General features: G+C 34.6%; 1 protein-coding gene across 3 annotated transcripts; it reads right to left on the bottom strand.

Moving 5' to 3' along the window:
* Positions 1-9970: 9970 nt before the first annotated feature.
* Jhbp16 (Juvenile hormone binding protein 16) lies at positions 9971-22877 on the bottom strand. Of its 3 annotated transcripts, XR_012464084.1 has the most exons (6): positions 22374-22729; positions 14039-14131; positions 13790-13937; positions 11567-11853; positions 11012-11326; positions 9971-10967 (listed from the first exon to the last, which is right to left on the bottom strand). XR_012464084.1 is itself a non-coding variant. In XM_074169524.1 (5 exons), exons 2-5 carry the CDS (start codon positions 14106-14108, stop codon positions 11175-11177), a joined length of 657 nt encoding a protein of 218 aa, XP_074025625.1. In that variant the 5' UTR covers positions 14109-14131; positions 22776-22877; the 3' UTR covers positions 9971-11174. The 3 variants fall into 3 exon arrangements, 2 of the variants coding, with proteins under 2 accessions (XP_074025625.1, XP_074025624.1); XM_074169524.1 differs by lacking the exon at positions 22374-22729 and adding an exon at positions 22776-22877 and having other exon boundaries at positions 9971-11326; XM_074169523.1 differs by having other exon boundaries at positions 9971-11326.
* Between the last annotated feature and the right edge of the window lie 370 nt (positions 22878-23247).

Here is a 23247-nt window from a genome sequence, read left to right on the forward strand (position 1 = left end):
TGGTGAAGAGATATCAAACAGGTAGAAAACAGGTAAAATCTTTGTTACTGATGATTCATTCAATTCTAGGAAATTTTTCATGAAAATGAATTCAACAATGGTGAGAGATAATTTGATTGGAAATTAGGTTATTCACGTTTAATAATTTCCAAGAATTCCAGCAGGTTTGATTCTTAATTCTTTGTTTTCTGAATGAAGTACGTCGTAGTTTATGTCGTGGTTGCTGTCGTATTCTCCTTGTCTATCACCAAATTTATTTATTCATTTATTTACGGCAATGCCTATTTTTTACAATATAATTAACACACATATGTATGTAACAGTAATATAAGCTATGTTCAAGGAAAAAATATATAAAATAAAATAAAATAAAAAATCATAAAAATAATGAATTACAATCTTTTAACAGTCTTTTTGAATATTTTCAAGAAAGAATTGAAAAATTTTAAATCTACATTGTATGTATTTGCAATTCTCAAAATTCTACCTACAGATTCATTTCGGCCATAGTTGGTGCGACAAAAGGGTACTTTGAAGATATCCGAATTTCTTGTTCTCCTTGGATTCACATTTAAAGTTATAAGTTCAATGTTCAATGATTTGTGCTGGTAGTTTACAATAACATGTTAGTTTTTTTGTAATTAGGCTGTCTAACAATTTGGGTAATTCTAATTGATTACAGACTGCTTGATAATTTTTTATTCATTATGTGATTCACTTTTATAAATAGGTTTAAAAAAAAACTGTTTTTCCAATAATCTGGAAAGATCGACGATTTCAAGGAAATATTTAATATTATGTGAATTAGTTTGACCAGGGTAAAAATACATTTTTTGATTAGGAATAGCGGATTTCCATTAGGTTTTGTAGACAATTTCCCAGGTAATGACATGACTAGATCGATTATTTCTTTAATATCAATGCTATAACTACATATATCAACCGTCTTACTAAATTTATATTCTGGAATTTGGTTAACTGTTTCATCACTGTAGACTGATGAGAAATATTCTGCAAAAAAATTCACAATATCATCACTATTTTCACTGATAAGAGTCATCATAATACATTTTAGATGGTAAGGAGTGTGATTTAGGTATCTACATGCTAAAATTTAGATAGTGCCCTAAAGTTTTTATTGGAAGGACATTTACAAATTTGAAAACTAAAATCTCCGAACACAAGAGAAGTTTTTAGTTGAAGAAGACCAATTCAACTCATGAAAGCTTTTTGTTGGAAAACAAACATGACCTTATCGTAAACTACGACGTATTACATATAGAAAATAAAGGACAAAAATCAAATAAACCTAAACAATCAAATTTTCTATAGAACGACCAACAAGAAGTTAATATTCCACCAATGCTAATATTCAGTAACAATAATTAACGTGAAGAGTGTTATTGAACGTTTGTTTGAAGTTGATTATTGATTTTCACCAAATAACAGGTTAGTGCATTCAAAAAATTATTGATGTTAATAATAATGATAACAATGTCTACCAAAATTGAGGAGCTTCCAACACAGGTTATGATGAATATCGTTGGAAAAAATGAAAAAAAAAACCGAAAGAAATATCGTGTTTTTCTTTTTATTGAACTTCGTAAACTCTACTCTGATTTCTTTTCTGGAATAGTTGTACATATTTTTGAGGTACTTGGTGAAATGATGTCATCTCTAGCAACATGCTGCCTTGGCGAACTACAGAAATCTTGATTGGACTAACGCAAAAGGCTGTCCTTGATTCGTTCCATATTACGAGGTCTATTCAAAAAGTACTTGTAAGGTGAATGTTAAAATTTCGCGGCTACGTACATTCGATTAACTATTTTGTTATTATTTCATGTTGGTACACTCGTTCCAAACATAGTTCAGAACATATAAGTTAGAAATGTTTCGCGTGATCGGCAATTTTCTGCTATTACATCAAATTCTGTGTAAAAATGGAATTACCTGTTCAAAAGCCCTTTGAATTGTGACAGTGGCATACGGTGATTGTACTCTGAGTCAGAAATCTGTTTACAAGTGATAGGTAGGTAGGTCTAAAGTGAGTGGGCCTATTCGATTCTCCACCGCAACCCACAAGGGTTTATTGTGGCTCACACCTATTCACACTCGGCCAAATAAACCCAGCTTCTTTACGAAGCCGATCAGTTTGTATGGTGAGTGGTCTTTCAGGTCAGATGGTGAGAGTACGGATCTGCCGAACTCAAAGAACCTGATTCGGTACCCAGCGGGGCAGGCACAAAGTATATGCTCTGCTGTTTCATCATTTTCCAGACAGAGGCGACACACACTGTCTTCCGACAGCCCAAGTCTCTGCATATGATGATTCAAAAGACAGTGACCTGTAAGAAGGCATGTTAGACATCGTAGTTCATCCAACAACTGTTTGGAATCAAGCTTCGATAGGTGTATAAACGCCTTGGAGTGAGCCGATACTGGAAGATTCTGCCAGAAATCCACAAATCTTCTTGCCATCCAGGTGTTCAGTGTTTGTTTGGCAAAGCCCAAAGCGATTACAAGTGATACACGCTTTTCATAAAAGGTCGAGAAGATGTGATTGACGACGATCGCCCTGGACGCGCCAGCACATCAACTGATAAAAATGTTAGGTATCGTCGAACCACTATTAGAGAAGTTGCTGAGGATGTCTGCATATAGGTTGGCTCATGGCAGTGAAGTTTTTTCCATGATAGCTGAATTTTTACAAAAAAAAACATCGCATCGGCATCGCCCAGGAATTGTAGAATGACGTCAACAGCGATCCAAATTTATCTACTTAGAGATTTGCCCTCCTTCGACTTTTTCCTGTTCCTGAGTTTGAAGAGATCAACCAAAAGATACTGTTTTGCAGCGATTGAGGAGATAAAAAGCGGATCCCTGAGAGAGCTCAAGGACAAACCAAAAAGTGCATATCAGAACGAGGATTGGATAAAACGTCGACACAAGTGCATTTATTACACCTGAGGTGAACTACTTCGAAATGACAAAATAGAAGTTGATGAATAAATATTTTTTGAGAAAAATTTATAAATCACGTTTTCGTATATATGAAAATACAACAAAAATGAATTGACGCTCCGAAGCGACTTCATTGATTCCGGTGGCGCATTTGCTTGTTCAGCTGCAGGAAAACCTGGAAAAACCTGCAACACCACATCATCTGAAGATCTTGATTTTCCAGTGTTCTCGTTCCCATAAAATAAAATGAAGGGTGTCTCCAGAGGCTCCAATAACCTCAAGACTTCGCCAGAACACTTGATGACACGACTATGGTCGAACTTAAACCAGTCCGTTTCGTCTTTGACCAATGCGTAATAATGACTTGATTTAACGCCAGGACCACAGTGAATAATATGGTCTGCTAGATTGAAGTCTTCATCTATTTCGAACCTTCGTAAGAGTTTGGTGATTCCGTCATAGGATGAGTTATGTTCGAAGATCATCAGTGTTGTTATTAGATTGAGTGGTGCCTCAGCTATGATTGTTTTCTTATAATAGTCAGTTAGTCGGTCGATGGTTGGTTTGACGTGGGTGCTTTGTTCTCTCAATCAAATCGGTCGCCGTGTTGGTCGTCCAACCCGTGTTACAGGTAAACAGATTCTCAACAGATTTTTTTCGGCGCAGTTGATCATCACCCGTTATAAGTTATATTTTCAGAAGATTTACACAAGCTTTTCACAGACTGGTTATCATTCATATTAGGAAACGCTAAATGAAGTTCCAGAAAATCACATACGTTTTTGCTAACTCTTGAACATTTACTAAAAAGTAAACAAGTGAGGATTTTTCCAGCAAAAGATCAACAAACACAAGACGAGATAAACTGTACGGAATCATTCAATCCAGAGAGGTCAGGAGTATTGATTCTGCTATTTGTTTGTTCACGAAGGGTATTCAACAAGAACCCCAAGAATTCGGAACAATCTTCTTGTTGTTCTAATGAGTATCTAGTGGACTTCAAAGACTCCAAGAAATCGGTTGGTGGAAAAGACGATACATTCTTTCAAAACTGCAACTGCACGAACAATTGTTTGACTTTGATGAATAAGTAGGAAAAATTCTCGTTTTCGTTCATCGTTGAAACCTGGTCCTTGAAATTCTTCGTCATGAATAACACTTGTAAAATGCTATTCATGTAGCAAGTGTTTACTGAATTATCTAATCCAATTTTCTTGAAGATTCGTAAGCACGAACATGTTCCACGTAATTTGCATCAGAACCATTTTTCAAGCTGCAATCGATCCTTACAAGTGATGAAGGGTTTCGTAGGGGGATCCATTCGGATCTTGCTCCATGAAGCTCTTCCACTTGAAGGAAACCAGAACCACGAGGACTGCAGCTCATGTTTGGGGATCAAGAATGACCTCAGTCCTTTGACAGCACTGAAAGAGAAGAAGGTGGTTCAATTACTTGTGAATTAACCTTTCGTTGCTTGGCCTATTCTCCTTCCGAGTTCATGAACGAATAACAGATACTCCGGGCCATAAACACCAAAAGTTTCAACCGCTACGGGATGGAACAGATAGTTGTTACCAAGATTTTGGTATTTTTTTCCGTTTTAATGTTTCGCCAGTCAATGCTACAATTCCAGCAGACTTCGAACTTTCGGCTAGATGGGAAGCCGCGACCGTGTCAAAGCAAGTGAACTCCCATACCACAGGTTTACTGTATTTCCATGCTATGAGAGGCATACCATCTGGTCGTTTACCATCATCTCAACTGGCACCTAAGGATTCCAGAATTGCAGGAACATCCGCTGACACCATAGACTCAATATGTCGTTCACCTGGTGATGTCTAGATGTACGTTCCGCACTTTTCCTGCAACTCAACGAATAGATAAATCCATCCTAAGTCCCACTGCTATTCTGAAAGATTCGTCGTCTAGAGTATAAACCAGTAAATTTGCATTAGTTATGAACCAATTTAATTCATTTCAGACGTTGTGGACTCACATTTGCGATGTCACTTCGAGTCTTTCACAGTATGTCTGATAAGGGTCGGGTAACAAAGAAAGTCACTTAATATCATTCCTAATCGGCGAACATGAAACAATTCGTAAGTGAAGTTGAGGAACTCCGTTTTATGAAAACACAGTTTTCTCTTGTAGAATCATTATCTATGATATTAGTATAAGTTGAGTCAATTGCATTTTGGGGCGAATCTAAGTTCACGTGGACTATTGAAAAAATAAGGTGAATGTCCAAATTTGATAGGCCACACTTCTTCTTCAGAAAAAGTATCATACGTCTTATATCTTTGACTACAAAAAAATTGCAATCACATGAAATAATGTTATCTGTAACCTGAATATTCAAAATAATTTTACAGGAAAAATGCTGTGGCTGGTACCCCAACCTCTTAGAATAAATCAAATGTATAGAATAAACAGCAAGAGAAATCGATTTCAAATGAATTCATGTAATAAATTAATGTTATATTTATAATTCTTGATTTGCGTGCTACAAGATAGAATTTCAGAAGTTCATGTCGGACACGCGATATCTCATTTGAAGGCAAATTTCTTATGGTTTTTGCAATTGTATCTGATGGCAACATTCTGATGCGGAAGTTTGTAAAAAATCTTTTTGATTTACTAACCAACTTCATAAAAACCATAATGCTGAAAGTGATTTCAGTGCTATTTTTATCCTTTCGAAAATAATAACTACAAAAAACTGAGGAATTCAAGCTTTACCAGGTATTTTTCTACCTCATAATAAACTGCTATTTCTAGATGACTTGATGAAATGTTATCAACATCGCAAGCATCGAAACAATTTTCATAAAATCCGCAGAATAACAGAGCAACCCTAGCAGGGTCAACCTTGGTATTGCTTTCTTCACTTTAAGTAGCGAAATAAACACAGGGTGGCGAAACGAAAACAGAATAACCGTTATTAAAAACTACGTCGATATTTTATAAAAAACGGAACAATTTTTGATTGAAGGGAAATTTTTATTTCGTTACTTTCACTCCTAAGAGAGCCTGACAACCACCCCAAAATTTTCAAATGTGAGGACTAGTTTTTGAAATTGTGAAAGTTCTGCGGATAGCATTTGAACATCCGTTCAGGTATTCACTATTTTATGATCATGATAATCATCTGCATCTATATGCAAGGTTCGTTTTTTTGGGTGATCTGGAGTATGAAACAGTGAAGAGACACTAGTTCAGAACCAATTTAATTCATTACAGAAAGTGATATACTTGTTTATTTAAGTTCAATCAGTTATCTGAGAATGAGTGACTAGATAACTCTCACAGAAGTGCTAGTGCACTCCTTTGTAGTTGGATCTCCGTGTTTTTCATTTACAAAATGATAGCAGCAGCCGAAACCTCTTGAAACCAGCAACTTATCCCTTGCCTGAATCAATTGAGAGCCAAAACACCTCCGGAAGGTCCACAAACACATTAGTACAAACTGAAATGCCAAAACCCTTTTAGAAATCCATCAACATAACACATGCGATCATGTTTTTTTCGAACGATATATTTTGAGACATCCTGTATACGTTCCTAATGGGATCACACACACCCGATATTCATTTTTAATTGAAATCGTACGTTGCAACGTTAGACCACCCTCATCGTTGAACTATCATGTATTTTTTTTCTCAAAAAATGTTTTTAGAGATACCTTGTGAATTTTTTTCTGGATGTTTACCAACATTCGAGATACTTTAGTTTTAGTCATCTCCTGATGATGCTAACTAACCAGAAGACATGTCGACAGACCGTAAATGACAAATGGCAGGCGACCATTATTTTTTCTCTAGTCAATTCGATGATCAAATCGATGCGACCAATTCGAGGACCAAATCGATGACCGAATCGAGGACTCAGTTACACTTCAGTGCTCACTCCCAGCCTTAACTTCTGTGCCGCACCCCCATGCGAAGTCTACCCCCAAGGATTGCTCTTCGTGGGGTTTCTCTTCTTGGTTTCACCTCGAACATCCACCTAGCGGTCGACTCGACATCGAGAGTTCACTTCCGCAAAACGCGCTCTATAGTGACCATCATTGTTTTTTCTATCAACGACTATGTTGGAGCAACCTGGTAGTTGTTGCATTTTTGGGACATTCCTCACAAATTCTTTATTTTTGAATAGGATCAGCTCCTTCTAAGGATGCACCTATATTGAATACGTATTTCTCCCGACCCGATGTGGGACGACCATCAAATGACATCGGAAGAAAAACAAACACTTGAGTTTTAAAGGCTGCACCTATATTGAATCCGGACGACATCGGAAGAAAAACAAATACCTAAGTTTCAAAATAGGTGCCTTCATTGGTAAGGGTAGTCCGATACGACAATGAACGATCACTACCGATTACTGACCGGCGAGTAGTCAAATCAAAAGTGTTCGTTTTTAGTCCGATCTTTCATTCCGACGGAGTAGTAACAATGAATAATGAAATTGATAAAGAATTTTTGATAATTCTTGTAAGAGATGAGCCTCGCTTGTGGTACCAGCGACACAAGGATTACCGTAAGCCTAAACTATGAGAGGTTATTGGGGACCAATTACTGGTAAAAGGGCCAATGCATGCTCTGAAGTTAGACTGGCCAGTTACGTCGTTTTTTATGCCTTCAAGAATATAGTTAAACGTTTTCATAGTCATACGATGGTAGTCCTTAAATATATGCTACTACTTCTGTAAGAAGGCCTGTTAGACATCGTTGTTCATCCCTACTGTAGTCCAACAACTGTTTGGAATCAAGCTTCGAAGGGTGAATAAACGCCTTGAAGTGAGCCAATCCTGGAAGATTCTGCCAGAAGTCCATAATTCTTCTTGCCATCCAGGTGTTAAGTGTTTGTTTGGCAAAGCCCAAAGCAATGCCAATGACAGGTTCTGGTCCAATGAAGCCGCTAGCAGCACCCTCCTTTGCAAGATAGTCAGCAGCTTCATTGCCTTCCAGGCCAGTATGGCCAGGAATCTAGACCAGAGACAATCTGTTTAGTCTTCCTATCGAGGAGAGTCTTTTTGGCAGTTTTCTACCAATTTAGACGTTGCTCGGTGGGAGCCAAGATCTCCCAACGCCGCTTGACTGTCCGAGAATATTTTTATTGACTTGTGAGTGAGGTTGGATTAAACCAATCTCTCCGCACACAATTCGATAGCGTGAATTTTCGCTTGAAATACAGTCGCATGAGTTCCTAGGCAGGTAGATAACTCTGTCCTGGGTCTGCGACTGGAAACACCAGCACCAGAACCGGAAGGTGTTTTTGATCCATCTGTGAACCACTTGCAGAAAACGTTCTTTCAGAAAGCTGGAGAGCCATACATAAAAATGATCGGACAAGCCATAGCGTCGAAGTTTGGCCAGCAAACCCTCGTGCCACACACGGTCAAAGGCCTTAGAAATATCAAGCGCAACAGCTCTTGACTTTCTATGTTTCTCGATTGCGTTGTTCCACATTTGAATACGTATAGGGATACAACACTGATCATTTGACAAGATTTATAAAATGAAGTCAAAATGAAACGTTGATAATGTATTTAACGATATAAAGACATGAACCACAAGGAGACCACCACTCATCAAAACGAATCTCACTTTCTATTCCATAATAATTCGCATTCCGTACTTTGCTCCTAATGATAGTTGCGTGATTCGACGGCTATTCTCACGACTGGGTTCTAATTTATGAAACTGGCGAGGCTCTAACATACATAATGATGGAAGATTTCGTTATAAATGTTCCAGCACACTTCTGAGTCATATAACGAAATTATGAAAATATTTTGATGTGAATATTTCAAAATCGTCAGATACGTTACATAGTTTACTGTACAGATGACCCCACAAGATGAAATCAAAGGGCGACAAATCGGGTGACCGTGATTACCATTCGGAACTGTTTCTTCTTTCAATCCAGAACTGTGCAGAATATTCACGGAATCTGTAAAACAACTTCAACTTCTGTAAAGAGAATTCAACTCAGCAGTGGAAGTGACTAGGTCAGAAATACCGAGAGAATTGCTCTCCTTCATTCCAAAACTGGGAGGTCTTTTCGTATAATTTCCTGAAATATCAACACAGTTTCTGGTACTCAATTTGTTCCGTTTTCATTTGACCATTTAATGAATTCAAAATATTTATCACAATCAATATATGACACTGATACTTTTTTCAATATTGGAGGCATGGAATATTCATATCGTGAAACTAGTACTTTCGATGCTCTGAACTCTTTGAACGTTTGCCATCCCAAAGGGGATGGCTTAAAGAACAAACTGGCATAGTTCCAAAGCTCACTTTTTCGTTTTTCATGAATATCTCGAAAACTTTGGCATGTAGTGAAAGAATGTTTGAACAATCTACATGGAATTCTCCGAAAATGAGGTTCAATATAGTCTTCTTGGAGATTCATTTGAAAAAATTTGAAAAATAAAATTTCATGGTTGAAAAAGAAGTTCCAAAAATGATTTATACAGGTATATGTTGGATGCATCATGTGATATGTTTTACATAGGTCAAAAAGAAGAATATTTAGGGCAGCCGTAAAATGCCTTTTCTCTCAGACGGTTATGAGTTCAATCATGAATTCAAAATCCTTCATTTACAGAAGTAAACGATATTTGCGAAACCATAAATGTTCCAAATTAATTTTTTGTTGGCAATCTCAAACGTGACAGCATAACTGAATATATTTCAGAATGTCAACAATGTAATGTGGTTGTACTATCAAAAGGAAGATCTTACTCATCCTAATAGAGGGTCTAATCCTAATAGGACTTTACTTAACAGATTTGATGTAGGTTCTTTGAACAAAAGAAGAATAATATTTCATATAAAATTCCTGTTTAATTGAATACGTAACAATATAGATCACTGATAACTTTTGTAAAAATGAGAAATGAAACTTTCTATGTTTTAACCGCTTACATTAATGAGCTATGAGTTGTGTGATTCTTCATGCTACTTCATATTACATTGAGCTGAGACTCAATGTAATATGTTGCTTATCTAGCTGTACTTGATTTTTTCAATAAATTGATCGATGTAGCCGTTACTACGTAATAGTAGAAAAATGAGAAATGAAACTTTCTATGTTTTATATCACTTTTGCCATGCTCAGTTGATAATCCAGTCCAGCATATGTTATTAGAAAGTTTCTTTTTTCACGATGATCTCCTACAAACAGCTACATCAATCAATTCATTGAAAAATATCATTTGAATTAATTGAATTCGGAAAGCAAAAATCACTATCCCTCTTATTTGGATACTCTTAGAACAAATGTTTAGTTAAAATCGACTTTTTATATTACGTGCAGCAGTTTCAATACAATTAGTCAGGTTTGCGATATTCATTACCAGAAAATATGGAAAATCATATGTAGACTGAATAATATTCATGTCTGATGATTTCATAGTTCAATTATTTCTACACACACAATATTTGTTTTATTTTGTGAGGTATGAGTTACATATATAAATATATCAGGTATCCGTTTTTTTCTTTATGAAATCTGAAAAAACTTTTCATCTGAACAAATAAATAACCTCAAAATCAGTTTTGCTGGCTTTTCTATAATCAAACAAGGTTAATGTTATCACTACGGATGCAACTGGCTTCAAGATTTCGAATTCAATTTCATTCCTTTCATTTTTTGTGGTTTGTTGAGCCATTTTGTTTTTTGAGAACATCAATACAATTTTGATGTAACTACATAATTAAACATTATTGAATGGATAACCAAAATCGATAATACTTTCGAAAATACGATGAACAAAATATATTGACTTTTGCCATTCAAGTTTTCGAAATTGAGTATATAGAAATGAAGTGGGTACATATGTGTTAAAAATAGGAAGAACTTTTTATACTTCTGTACATTTTCTTATGAAAATTGCACTCTTATTTATAGATATTATTTCTACCTACAATATACAAGAATAATACACGTGCTTCACCTGATTTTTTGTTATTTCACAAATTTAACACCTTCATCCAGAAGGAATAATTTCCGGAATGAGAATTCGTATCACTCTGTCATTCCTCAGCAGAATGTATCATTATCATCGATAAGAAGACTTTTGTTGCCCAACTGAATAGAAGGAAATTTTTTTGAGAAAAAAACAATTTGAATTGTAGTGTTTTTTTGTGTTTTGATATTGAGCAATGTTTTTCCATATTCACAAGTGTTTTTCATCAGTTTTTGAAAACTTCATCGAAAGGAAAATTTTGGAAGTCCCTGTTCATTATTTCTGTAAATGCAGTGCTCACTAAATCATTGATTATTGGACTGAGAACTACGAATCCTGGTTGCCATGCTCGGTTGATAATCCAGTCCAGCATATTTTCTGAAAAACAAGAGTCAAACACTAATTCAATAATATCTGATGTTTACATTTTGAATTATGCTTTCTACAGATGTATCAAATGGTTTCAGTTTGTTTCCCTTTCACAATAGTTGCTGTATTTAGTTTCAGATGGCTAGAATAGTTAATTTTAGGGATTCATAGTCCCTTTTGCATGAAAATTTGCAAATTTTTTGATTATAGAGATGCGGATAAAAATATTTTCAAATACATCTTACTCACCAACAATAGTCCTACCGCCAGCCAAGTTACCAATATGCAGTTCCAACTTCTTACATGATTGTATATTACATTTCACTTTGATTGGAGGATTTTTCAGAGGGGCGGATGGTCCAGCTTTTTTTCTGGAAATTGTTAGAGTTTGGATATAGTCAAACAACGCCAAATCCCAAATGCCTTGGTTACGGACTTTTTGTCCAAAAAAGGACCCTTCTATTTCATACGAACCATTGAGGCGTTTGTCCGGGAAAAACTGAGTCACTAGCATTTGATCTTTGTTGAAATCGGTTCTGCAAACAGAAAGAAATTACAAAATATATATCCATGTAAAGAAATAGAATAGTTGGTCATTGTCCATGTTCGACTACAGTTAGAGATATGGTCGTAAATGCTGTTGCATTATTATTCGTCCAGTCACAGCATCGTACGGTAAGGGGGACAGCATTTGTCCATTCTTTTCATATCTTTGAAGAACTGAACAGAGTATAGTGCTGTGAGTTGTAATGTTTGTCTTATCTGGTACAGTGGCAGCAATTTTGGTACCTCCAAAGCTGGTTCAGGGCTCTTATGTGAATTTGATGATACGTTCTGATGAGTAGAATTCAGAACTTCTGGTGTGGAATTCATCTATCGAAGAAACTTTTTCAGGAATAGATTGTCTCTATACTGAGTGTCAGGACTCGCAGGTAACGAACAAGCTGATGATTGCTGGGCTAACATGGATCATCGATCTATTGAAAATTGTTTTACCTCAGCAGGACAAGAATACTGTTTTTCGACGCTCGTTTTGTTTACCAAGTTATCATCATCATGAGAAACGCTTCAGTTTCTTTTCCGTTATCTGTGAATCCAATGTATCCTGACACCAAGTATAGACACAATTTATTCCTGTTAACTAGTTCTTCACACTATTCCTACACCAGTCTGGATATATGCTTAGTTTTGGTGGATGATTGATTTCATGGTTGATTTGGATAGACCCTTTTTCTTGGCTCCATCTTCTCCTCGGCTTGCTACAGTCTTGCTTTCATCATTTTTGATACCTGCACTGTACTAGAAAGATCAAGTCTTCTATTCATCCCAGTGTTTTACATCCATTATGGTTCAGAAGACGTAGTATCTCATCCATTAAAAAGTTCAATAACAGCGGGGAAAATATCTTCATAACGATCGTATATACCAATCTCTTTCTGAGCGTTTATTGTTGTCAATCCATTTTTTTGACAGGGAGGATTTATCAAAAGCGCCTTTATTATTCAAAAAATAGCTAAAAGTACAATTTTGTTCTCGCGAACTTGGTTTTCTCGTGATCGACATAGAGTGTTTCCATTTTTTCTACTTCTTGGTAATTATTTTCAAATTATTCATCATGAGCTGAGTTTTTTCATTCAAATTCCTGTATATGGTAACTCTACTCATGTTGTTTTCTTTATAGGTCTCTTTCACATTTTTTCGGAGCTATATTGTATTTAGTAATTGATCTTATATTTTCCATACAAATTATCTTTGTTATTCATCTGAAAACAACACTTTTCCACGCCAGATCAAAACACTGTCCTAACGCACGTTTCCATAACTGAATTGGAATCATCAGGAAATTATTTCTGTTTGTTGGAATTTTTCTGTGTGATCTCTGTGACACAGTGTCCATTGTACATAAAGAAGATAACTTTTTTTGATCGATCTGGAACTTTGGTACGAGTATATCACTACCCAACTGATCTGAGCAAGTTATAGGCATTCAGTTTGTTTTTTGGCGGTTACCGAAATATGATACCTTTTCATTCCGAAATTCACATGTCGATGATCCAAACAACTTTCCTCATCAGGCACATTCTATTTACAAATATAGTTTTTGGTACTACGTATGTGAATATGTCTAATGTTACGTCTATTACTTTCTATCACCCAATGTTGATGAAGATATTCCAACAACAGGAGAAAATAGCACTTTGTTGCATTTGATAGTTTTCTCAAAACTGTTTGTTTACTAGATATTTTGTGATCAACGTTGAATTTGAATTTCTGTAGTTTGAGTTTGTGGATCTTTTCAAGACCCAAACTGCATCAAGTCAATGAAAACGTCAAATGAGTGGATGAAAACTATTGGACTAACAAATGAATCCATCGGATCAATCGATCGCCTCATTGGTGAATTTAAGAACTGGTCTGTTCTCTATGAAAATAATCCCATCCAGAATTTTATGTTTGCTAGGAATACTTAACCTGATTTTTGTCACTTGGGAAGCAGTCCAGCCACTTTCTGTTACGTTTTTGAGAATGAGTCGATAATTGAAGAAGGGATTGCTCATCTTCTGTGGAATTTCAGTGATATAAAATGGATCAAAGGGTGATATTCCATAATCAGGCAAGCCTGGAAAATACAATGACAAGATTTTCAATTATCAAATGAAAAAAACCAAAAATATGGATTGAATTTTGAATGATTGGATAAAAATATCAATTTTCACTGACCATGTTTGAAGTAAGATCTCAGTTGGTTCATATTATCCTTCAGACATTCATCAAATGTAGAACTACTCATTTGGCAATCTTTAAAATGTTCCGCTGTAACAAAAATTGTATGTCACGAAAATCGATGATGTTATTTGTAACTATGTTGAATGACAATAAAAAGTAGTGAACTCGATCAGACAGCTTTATTGATTTTTCTGGAATGTATTACGAAATAGTATAACTCAATTACTCTACAGGTACTCCACTTAACTTATCTATTAACTATTGCTGTTAACCTCAATCTCACGAATCCAAAGGCGACAACTTGTGGCACGCCGTGGCGTAAATAGAATGAGTTTTTTCCAAATCATGAATCAGGCGTAAATACATATAATTTTTCCCCCACAACAGGATGTTAACTGAAAAGATTCATTCGGGCAATAGTCACTCCCAAAATTATTAATATTGTCCCTACGTGCTGTTATTAGTTATACTGATGAATAAATAGTGCACAATTGTCACAAACTTCTAGTCCTAATAGAAATTATGACTCTAAATGAGAATATACGACAAACAGTAATAATAATATGAGTGAAAAATGGAGATAAATGAAAGGGTTATATTTTTAGGAGTGACAAATTTTTTGGGAAAGAAAGTTTTTGGCTTTCTTCTACTCCATCTTGTTACAAAAATGTGGATATCTTCCAAAGAAAGGAAGAAAGTATTCAATTTCTAACTCTAACTCTATACATGGATGTGTAGATCATGCAAAGAAGTACCTTTCAGACACAAAGTGGAAGGAAAAGCCCTCCTGAAACAGCAACTTTCACATAAACAATGAATTACACGAAAGAAAAATTCTTTCGAAACAAATCCTTTTACATTTTTTTGTAACAAGATGGAGTAGTAGGAAACCAAAAACTTTTTTCTCAAAAAAGTTGTCACTCCTAAAAATATAACCCTTTCAATTCAATTCAATTCAATTCAATTCCTCTTGGCTGGTATTTAGTCAAATAGGTCAATGAATGTCATTACGATGTCATCGATGACATAAGTAGATCAAACTTATTCCGTGATATAAAAAATCGTAGTTTATGAATGAAATGTGTGTTTTTTATAACGTTATCCAAATTGGTACTGAGGAGCCGTAAGGCAAATGACTTACGACGAAACATCGAGTTTACCAGTGAGGATGACAGTGTTCCATTTAAGTGCAAAACATTTTTACCATCCATTTAGTGTAGATATCTGAATTTATTCCATAACAAATGTTTGGAATACAAACTGAGTAGAGAATAGTGTCTTCTGTATAATTCAGTGTTCATATAGATATATTTGTTTCGAAAGAATTTTTTCTTTCGTGTAATTCAATGTTTATATGAAAGTAGCTGTTTCAGGAAGGCTTTTCCTTTCAGGTGGTGTCTGGAAGTTACTTCATTGCATGATCTACACATCCATGTATAGAGTTACTTATTTCAAAATTGATACTTCTTTTTTTTCTTTGAAAGATTCCCACATTTTTTTGTAACAAGATAGAGTAGTTATTCGGTAACAACAGAGTTACTTTCAAGATATAATGTAGATTCAATTGATATATAAAGAAGAAGATTGTTAGAGATGAAACATATGATTTAACGATAGTGATTAATGAAATACATGTATGAGGAGATTATTCGAATATGAATTACAGAATGAAGGTGAAATAGTGAAATAAAAAAAATTATATGTTTTGTCACTTCGAAGAAATATTATTAGCAAATACATAACAAAGTATTTGACTTTTATGCAGGAAAGATCCGACCTAAACAGAATTGTGCCTGAGCCTTGAACGGGGCTCGACTGACATATTCAGAATTTTGATTTGATTAGTTTTCGAGAGTTTCTCAAATAGCTGAAAAATCAACCTAAAAGTACGATATTCAATTTGATTATTTTTGAGATTCCTTAAATCCTCAATTCTTTTAAGTCAGGATTCGAAAGGATATTTATTGATTGAGTAGGACAATAAGGACGCCACTGGCATCGATCTCTTCATTCTCAATAAATTTCAAATGACATAGAAACCAAATAATATCTAGTAGATTGAATATTCAAAAGCAATTGATATTTCTAACGGATTTCCATTTAGTTTTCAGAACTTTATATAATTAGACAAAAGAACCGGAGTGAATTTTTCAAAGTGTTTACGATATTCCTGAAATTGCTCAATGATTTTCTTGGAGTCAAAGTTCGTAACAATATTCTTCGATATGTTTGGTAATTTGGACGCCACTGGCATTATTCACTGTTGAACAGAAGAGTTTTGCAGAGATTCTGGGTATGTGCACTTTCGCTAGTAGTGTACGATGACCTACTTGAAATAACTAGATATTGCATTAACTTTATATGAGATTGCATAAGGGATTGAATAAATCGCTAATACCAACCAAAATATATCAACAAGGTGATTCTGAAAAACAATAATTGGAGGAACATGATTCATCTATAAGGAAATCAGAACAGCAAGGTATAATAAAATTGCAATTTCAATGAAATTTTTAAGGAAAACCATGTAATTTTTGACGTCTGCTGCTATTTTCATCATAAAAATAACGAAAACAATAAAATACTGCTATTTGTTGTTTTCACATACTTTTGAGACAATGAAAGCAAGGTTGTTACTAAAAATATTCTTGCTGATCTGATCTTTGTCTAATATTTTGGTGTACAGAGTTAGACTTGGAAGAAATGACCCCAAAAATTATCATTGATACAAACTGCAAAGTTACCAAAGGTAATTTATATCATTCAAACTAAATGAAAGGAGTTTGACACAATCTAGATGGACGCATCCAAATTTGAGGACGGCATAGGAACTGTTTTTACCAATTTTCAATCTAGTTCTCCATTCAAATTCCCCCTAGAAAGCTCATTGATCACTGGAAAATATTACGTAATATGGAAATCACTGCAGTACATAGAACTCCATGGAATTTTTGATAATGTCAGGTTTGCAATTTTGGCCCTCAGACGCTCCAATAACACTATATAATATTCACTGTTGATGGTATTTCCCTTCTAACATGACCAAACACTGCTCAGAATCATCAAGACGTTCTTGTTTATAGTCAACAGTGAGCTCGTGCGGCACCCACTTTGAACAAGCAATATAAAGCCTCATTTGCGTTCTCCTCCTGAAGAGGCACGAGCTTATAGCAGGGTCTCAACAAATATTCAAACAAATTGTAAACTACTAACCCAAAAAAGTGAATAAACATGAGATAATAAATTCTCCTTCATTGGTATCTCTACGACCACGTTTGAAGTCAGTAAACCAACGTTCAATTGTTTTTTCTAATGAAGCGGTGTCCTTATAGCACTTTTCAAATCATTGCTTTGCTTCATAATAGGGGAGCCCAAGCGGGGATTTAGGGATTTACTAAAGTGCGGCAGATTAATACACAGGGGGATACCTTGTACCCGGTTAAGTACCTCCACCAAATATGAGCTCCATATATAAGGCCGCCTGTGAGGGATAAAGGATCAGATTAGTAAAAAAAAATTGATCATCAAAAATTCTCGAGCGCGTCAGATTGAGGTAGGGTGAGTTAATTACCTACTAAAAAGTGTATATTTCAGTAATCTGACAATTTGAGAGTGACGTAAAGAAAGGGGAGGGCAGCAAACTTGTAAAAAAATAACGTCATTTCGACATTCTCAAGCGAAGCAATTTTTTTTTGTTTTGAAAGAAATAATTCAAGGATAACGAAAAATATATAATCTGACGATTTCCGCAAGCCGAAATGACAAAATTCGTCGATAAAGTTCAATGCGTGAAGCTGTGTGATACCTATATTTCCCTCTCCGAGTTTCTATTCCTCTATTCTCTATTCACTTTTTCTCTATCAATTACTCTCTCACTCCGTCCTTACTCTGAATTCTGTTGCCATGACGCCATCACAGCTGATCACAGAGACTCGTTCCTGATGAGGATGAAGATGATGATTAATTAGTCAATTTATTGATGAATGTAGCCGTTACTACGTGGTAGGAAATCATAATGAAGAAAAGAGAAATTGAACTTTGTATGTTTTATACCACTTTCATTTGTAACTAACGTTTCTGCAGTTTCGTCCTATAAAGACATTTCCAAACTCATACTTATATATTGTATAAGTTTGAAAATATCCTTACAGGACGAAACTACAGTAACGTTACAAATAAAAGTGGTAAAGAACAAAAAAAAAACAAAAAAGTTTCATTTCTCTTTTCTTCATTAATTAATCAATTGATTATAAAAAATTATTTTTTTGAGCATTTTTCAAAATTGTTCTCTTACAAATACAAGTATTCTACTTAAAAAACATACACTTATTTATTTACATGCTATTTCCGGAGCTTTCCAATTAATTAAGTTCGGAAAATCAAAAAAAAAATTTAAAAATATTGTTTTTGTTAGATTAGGCGAATCCCTCTAGATAATCGTCAGATTATGAGACAGCACGTCCAAAACATGACGTTGAACCATATATATCTTGATCTGACGCGCTTGAGTATTTCAAAATGGCGAATTTTTTTGCACATTATAATAATGGCCGCGAGTTTGCGTCAGATCGAAATCTTCAGATTATTGAATGAGAGCTTTACTTTGTTGCACCTAACATCCCCTTAGAGAATCTGACGCGCTCGATTAAATTTTTTTCCTTTTCACTTAATACCCTTTACAACCACCTACATCTTGCAAACGATCAGATTAACATACCAACATTATTAAAAATACGTAGGACATTGATGCTATCAATATATGACGCGCCCGAGTCCATGCAACAGAATTTTTAACATGTTTAAAAATTTATAGCCGCTTCCTCCACCGATGAAAAGCTATATATTATACAACATTTTTTTCTTCTTATGATCTAAGCTTTGCAACCTAATATGTCTCAATGACGTTCGAGTAAATCCCCATTTTGCATCGTGGACTCCCCTGCTATTAATGGTATTTTCCCCATTCAGAAGCAGTGTAAAATCAAAACACGAAATTGTTTTTGATCCATTGTTTCGAAAATAAGAAAAGTAGTGTCACTCATAGCACAATAACTTACGAACTTATGAGTAGAATATCATGAAATTTCAACAGTTTTCCTTTGAAAGTTTGTACTAACTTAAAAAGCGGTGAATGCAATAAGAGTAGCGTCATCTATGTGGTAGATCGGAGACTTTTCATCCCAGGTAGTATATCTGGCATATGGATCTCTTTTTATCTTTCAATTATCTTTAGTATCTGATACTTGTTGAATCCGTTTTGGACAGCAAAACTAATTTATTACTCATTCCACCCTCTTGAACATTTACAAGTGTTTCGATTGAGATGAAAAGAAACGAATGATTTTCCGAGATTACCCTTTCGGACTCCAAAAACTCTACACAGATCATTCTATCTGAATTGTTATTTTGATCGACGAAGTCTCTAGTGAAATAAGGCATTTTGTTTTCTCTCTAATCTGTGGATGACTGGAAAAGGCTGCATCTTTTATTTTGTCCACAGGCTTCGAAAGAATAAAATGACTAGCACAACTTAAAAAAGATCATAATATTGATAATAATCATTTGCATCCTCTGGATACAAATTTGATCTTCTTGACGCATACATTTTGGAGAGAGTGGAGCTCTTTGGAAGGTTTCACGTTTCAAATATTTGAAATAGTTGTTGATCGTCTCTTTAATCTGACATAGTGTTCTGAAAAAATTATCCGTTTCGAATAACTCATGAACTTCAATCGTAAATGAGCCTTCACCGAAACGCAAATATTAACATTCATGAGAAGTTTGTTTTAAGTAGTGAATTATGTGATGCATCTTTCAATATTAGCCTCATCCATTAGGAAAAATGATTAATTATGCAAATGATTATTCAGAAATACACACATGAGGGACGCAAAAATGATAATAACATGATTTATGCAGATTGTTTTCTGCAAAGTGATGAAAAGATGAAAAAATTGAAGGCTGGGCCGGCAACACCAAGTTTCTTAACAATAAAATGCTTCTTCCAAACAGTGAAAAATTGGGTCAGAGCTATTTTCCGTGATACACAGGTTTTTATGTCTATCGTTTCGTCTACTACTGCGGCATACATAATCGAAAGCGAAGGGCTCGAACTGTTACCAATGCTTGGTTTCTCTCAATTGGATCTCCTGACCTTGTTTTTGGACAACTGAAGACAGGTAGCCAGATTTTGTTAATGTTCATTGCCTCTTCCTTCTATTATCCCGGTGTTTCTGAATTTCTATTTCCTCTTTATATATTTTTGTATGATAATTCTGAGTTTTATCGTGTATTTGTGCAACTTTCAATCAAATAGTGTGAGTGCTTGGAGATAAAAGTGACAGCTATGAAACCGACAGTCATGGAGTTAACATTTTTGTGACATCAATGAAATGATTTCATTCGATGCATTCAACTGGGATCACAAATCATTTTCTTTGTTATTTTTGAACAATTCTAATCGAGAAACCAGCGATAGATGAAACCATTCATCCTACGGACTTAGGATTTTATCATGCGTGATGCTCATGGTTTTGCTAAATAACATAGTTTTCATTGAGACGTGGAAATATTTTGATGTCTAGTGGACTTACTTTCGATAACTACCAATAGAAAAAAATACATATACAACACTGTTCAGAAAAATAGGATGAATTTTCATTTTTCCCAAAAATAGTTATTCATTCATCAATTTATATGTAGTCCTCCCAGATATAATACACATGTGCCAGCATTTTTCCCAATTCTCGAAACAATTCTGATATGCATTTTTTGATATTTCGATTCAAAACGCCTTCCTTTTATGATTCTCTCCAATCTTGAGAATGAGAAAAATGAGAAGGGGCCAAATCTGGTGAATACGGTGGCTGAGGCATGGTTACGATGTTGTGTTTGGCCAAAAATTACGAAAATGCAATGCCGAGTAAGCAGGTGCATTATCATTATCCACTTAAAGCTCAATCACCGTATGACACTGTCAACATTTCAAGTCTTTGAGCACTCAATTCCATTTTCACACAAAATTTTTGGAATTCTTTGATCTCACCAACAAAATGAATATGCTGAACAGCAGAAACTGTGAACATATATTCGAGACGAGTGTACCAACAGAAAAAAATCGCTAATCAAATGTATGTAGCCCGCGAAATTTGAATATTCAACTTATCTTTTGAACATTTTCAGCAAGTTGAAAATTAGAAGCAAAATCACCTGTTAACAATAATGTTGATCGAATACTTAATAGCAGTGTCGTATCCAGGTCCTGAATACGACAACAGAAAATAATGAATACAAATTATATTCGTATTCTGAACTCTCAGCATATTTTTTTTTTCGTTTTCAAGAAATGGGGGAAAACTATTTCGAATTGAAAATTAACCGTGGAAACGAATTATATTCCAGTAAACTGGACTACCAATATTCATCATAGCTGCTCATTAAAACTTCGCTTATCATTTGTAAATCATAAAATGAGCTCGATTTAAAAAATGGATATTTTGTATGAATATATGCAATTTTAATATCTCGTTTCTTCAAAAATGAAGGCACTTCTTCCGTTGGTTGTCCAAAATACATTAAAGATCTATAATTTTGATTGTAATATGTTGGGAAAGCTATTTAAAAATAATGAAGACAAAACATCCAAATTCGAGAAATCAGGAGTATATAAATTGAAGTGTGGAACGTGCCCCAAGGTGTATATTGGTCAAACTGGCAGGACATTCAGGAATCGAATCCAGGAACATCATACGAGCTATGTAAATAAAAAAACAAATTCAATATATTCAAATCATCTTCTAGAAGAAAATCATATCTTCAACGAAAAGGTTTGAAACTGAATCATTTGGAAACTAAGAATTCAAACATTACAATGAATGATCAACTAGGTTTGAAAAGATCACCATTATTGAACTTGTTTTCTCAAAAACCGAGAAAGAATTATTATTGATGTAGATGTGAGATAATATGCTTCAGGTGATCATAATTGAACAGGTACGTTAAGTTCAGGTAATTTTTTGGAGGTAGTCTCAATTATGGTTACCTGTAGTATATAAATATTAATGTTGAGAACAACTTGAAGTATAAACCACTTGAAAAAGCTAATGTTTTAGCGAAACATGTGATATAATATTTTTCAAATAAAGTTTGTGGAGATCAAATCGTCAGATGTAGTTTTTGAAAAAATATTTTATTTTTCTCAATATGTTAGTTTTATACTGAGAATAAAATGAAACCCTTCAATGTATTTTACTTCTCCAAATAATGAGGTTCATGTATTTTGAAATCATGAATAAATGAATAGAAAAGTCAGTGAAAAACATTAATTTACCTAAATCAACCTGCGCTTTCACGAGCACTGCACAAGATAACACTATTAGAACATACATTTTCACAAATTTCTAATGTCAATCAACTATTCATTGAAGATCACTATTATCAGTCAACTTCCAAAACACTGGTATTTTCAAATAATTCAATTCAGAAACAGCATTTGAAAGTTGGTAATTACTCTGTTCTGTAACCATTCCCCTCTTAGAGTAAACAATTGAAGAATCAGTAGCGTTCAAAACTTGAACCAGTATATGAAGCAATAGTATGGAAAAATCATTCGGTTCCGCTTCCTTATTAGATTTACCACTTTCATCGAAAGTGAATTGAAGAATGAAAGTAGTGATTGACAATAAGCTGAGAAGCTAACATGGGATACAACAATAATTGATATTGATAGTACCTTTGGCTGGAATCGAATGCGCTCACATTCACAATTTAATTAATTTCAAACAGCGAGCAAATGTATCGACTACAACACTAATGACACATGAGGAGATATTTGTTATGTATAAGTTACCTGAGAGAAATTTTCGTCAGCGTTCATATGAGTAAGTTCTGAAACATCCAAATGTCAATAACAAAATTTCTGATGAAGTAGCCGTATCGCATTCAGAAATGAACTGTCATATTTTAGTCTTTACAAGTTGTGATACGAAAAACATCTTGTCTTTTATTCGCAGATTGATAGAGTTCTGCAAAAAATCAAAAAAATCAGTTTTCAGATGATTATAGGTTAGTGATGCAAAATCGATTATAAAAACTCGTTGCTTTTGCAATAAAAATGATACTGTGTGAAGTAGACGAGACCTCCAGTTCATATCGTTGAAACATAGATAGATAGATAGATATTTATTGATCATACACCAATTTAT

This window comes from Leptinotarsa decemlineata, unplaced genomic scaffold (genome assembly GCF_025532065.1).
Source record: "Leptinotarsa decemlineata unplaced genomic scaffold, Ldec_3_MD MMD2_P_RNA_scaffold_5, whole genome shotgun sequence".
NCBI classification, from domain to species: domain Eukaryota; kingdom Metazoa; phylum Arthropoda; class Insecta; order Coleoptera; family Chrysomelidae; genus Leptinotarsa; species Leptinotarsa decemlineata.

Bases quoted from the DNA above. Each gene is read 5' to 3' on its own strand.
- Jhbp16 (XM_074169523.1), bottom strand. From the start codon at position 22,431: ATGTATGTTCTAATAGTGTTATCTTGTGCAGTGCTCGTGAAAGCGCAG. The intron at 14,132-22,373 runs GTAAATTAATGT...TTTTTGTTACAG, and splicing joins GAAAGCGCAGGTTGATTTAG to CGGAACATTTTAAAGATTGC. The intron at 11,327-11,566 runs GTGAGTAAGATG...CTTGTTTTTCAG, and splicing joins TGGCGGTAGGACTATTGTTG to AAAATATGCTGGACTGGATT.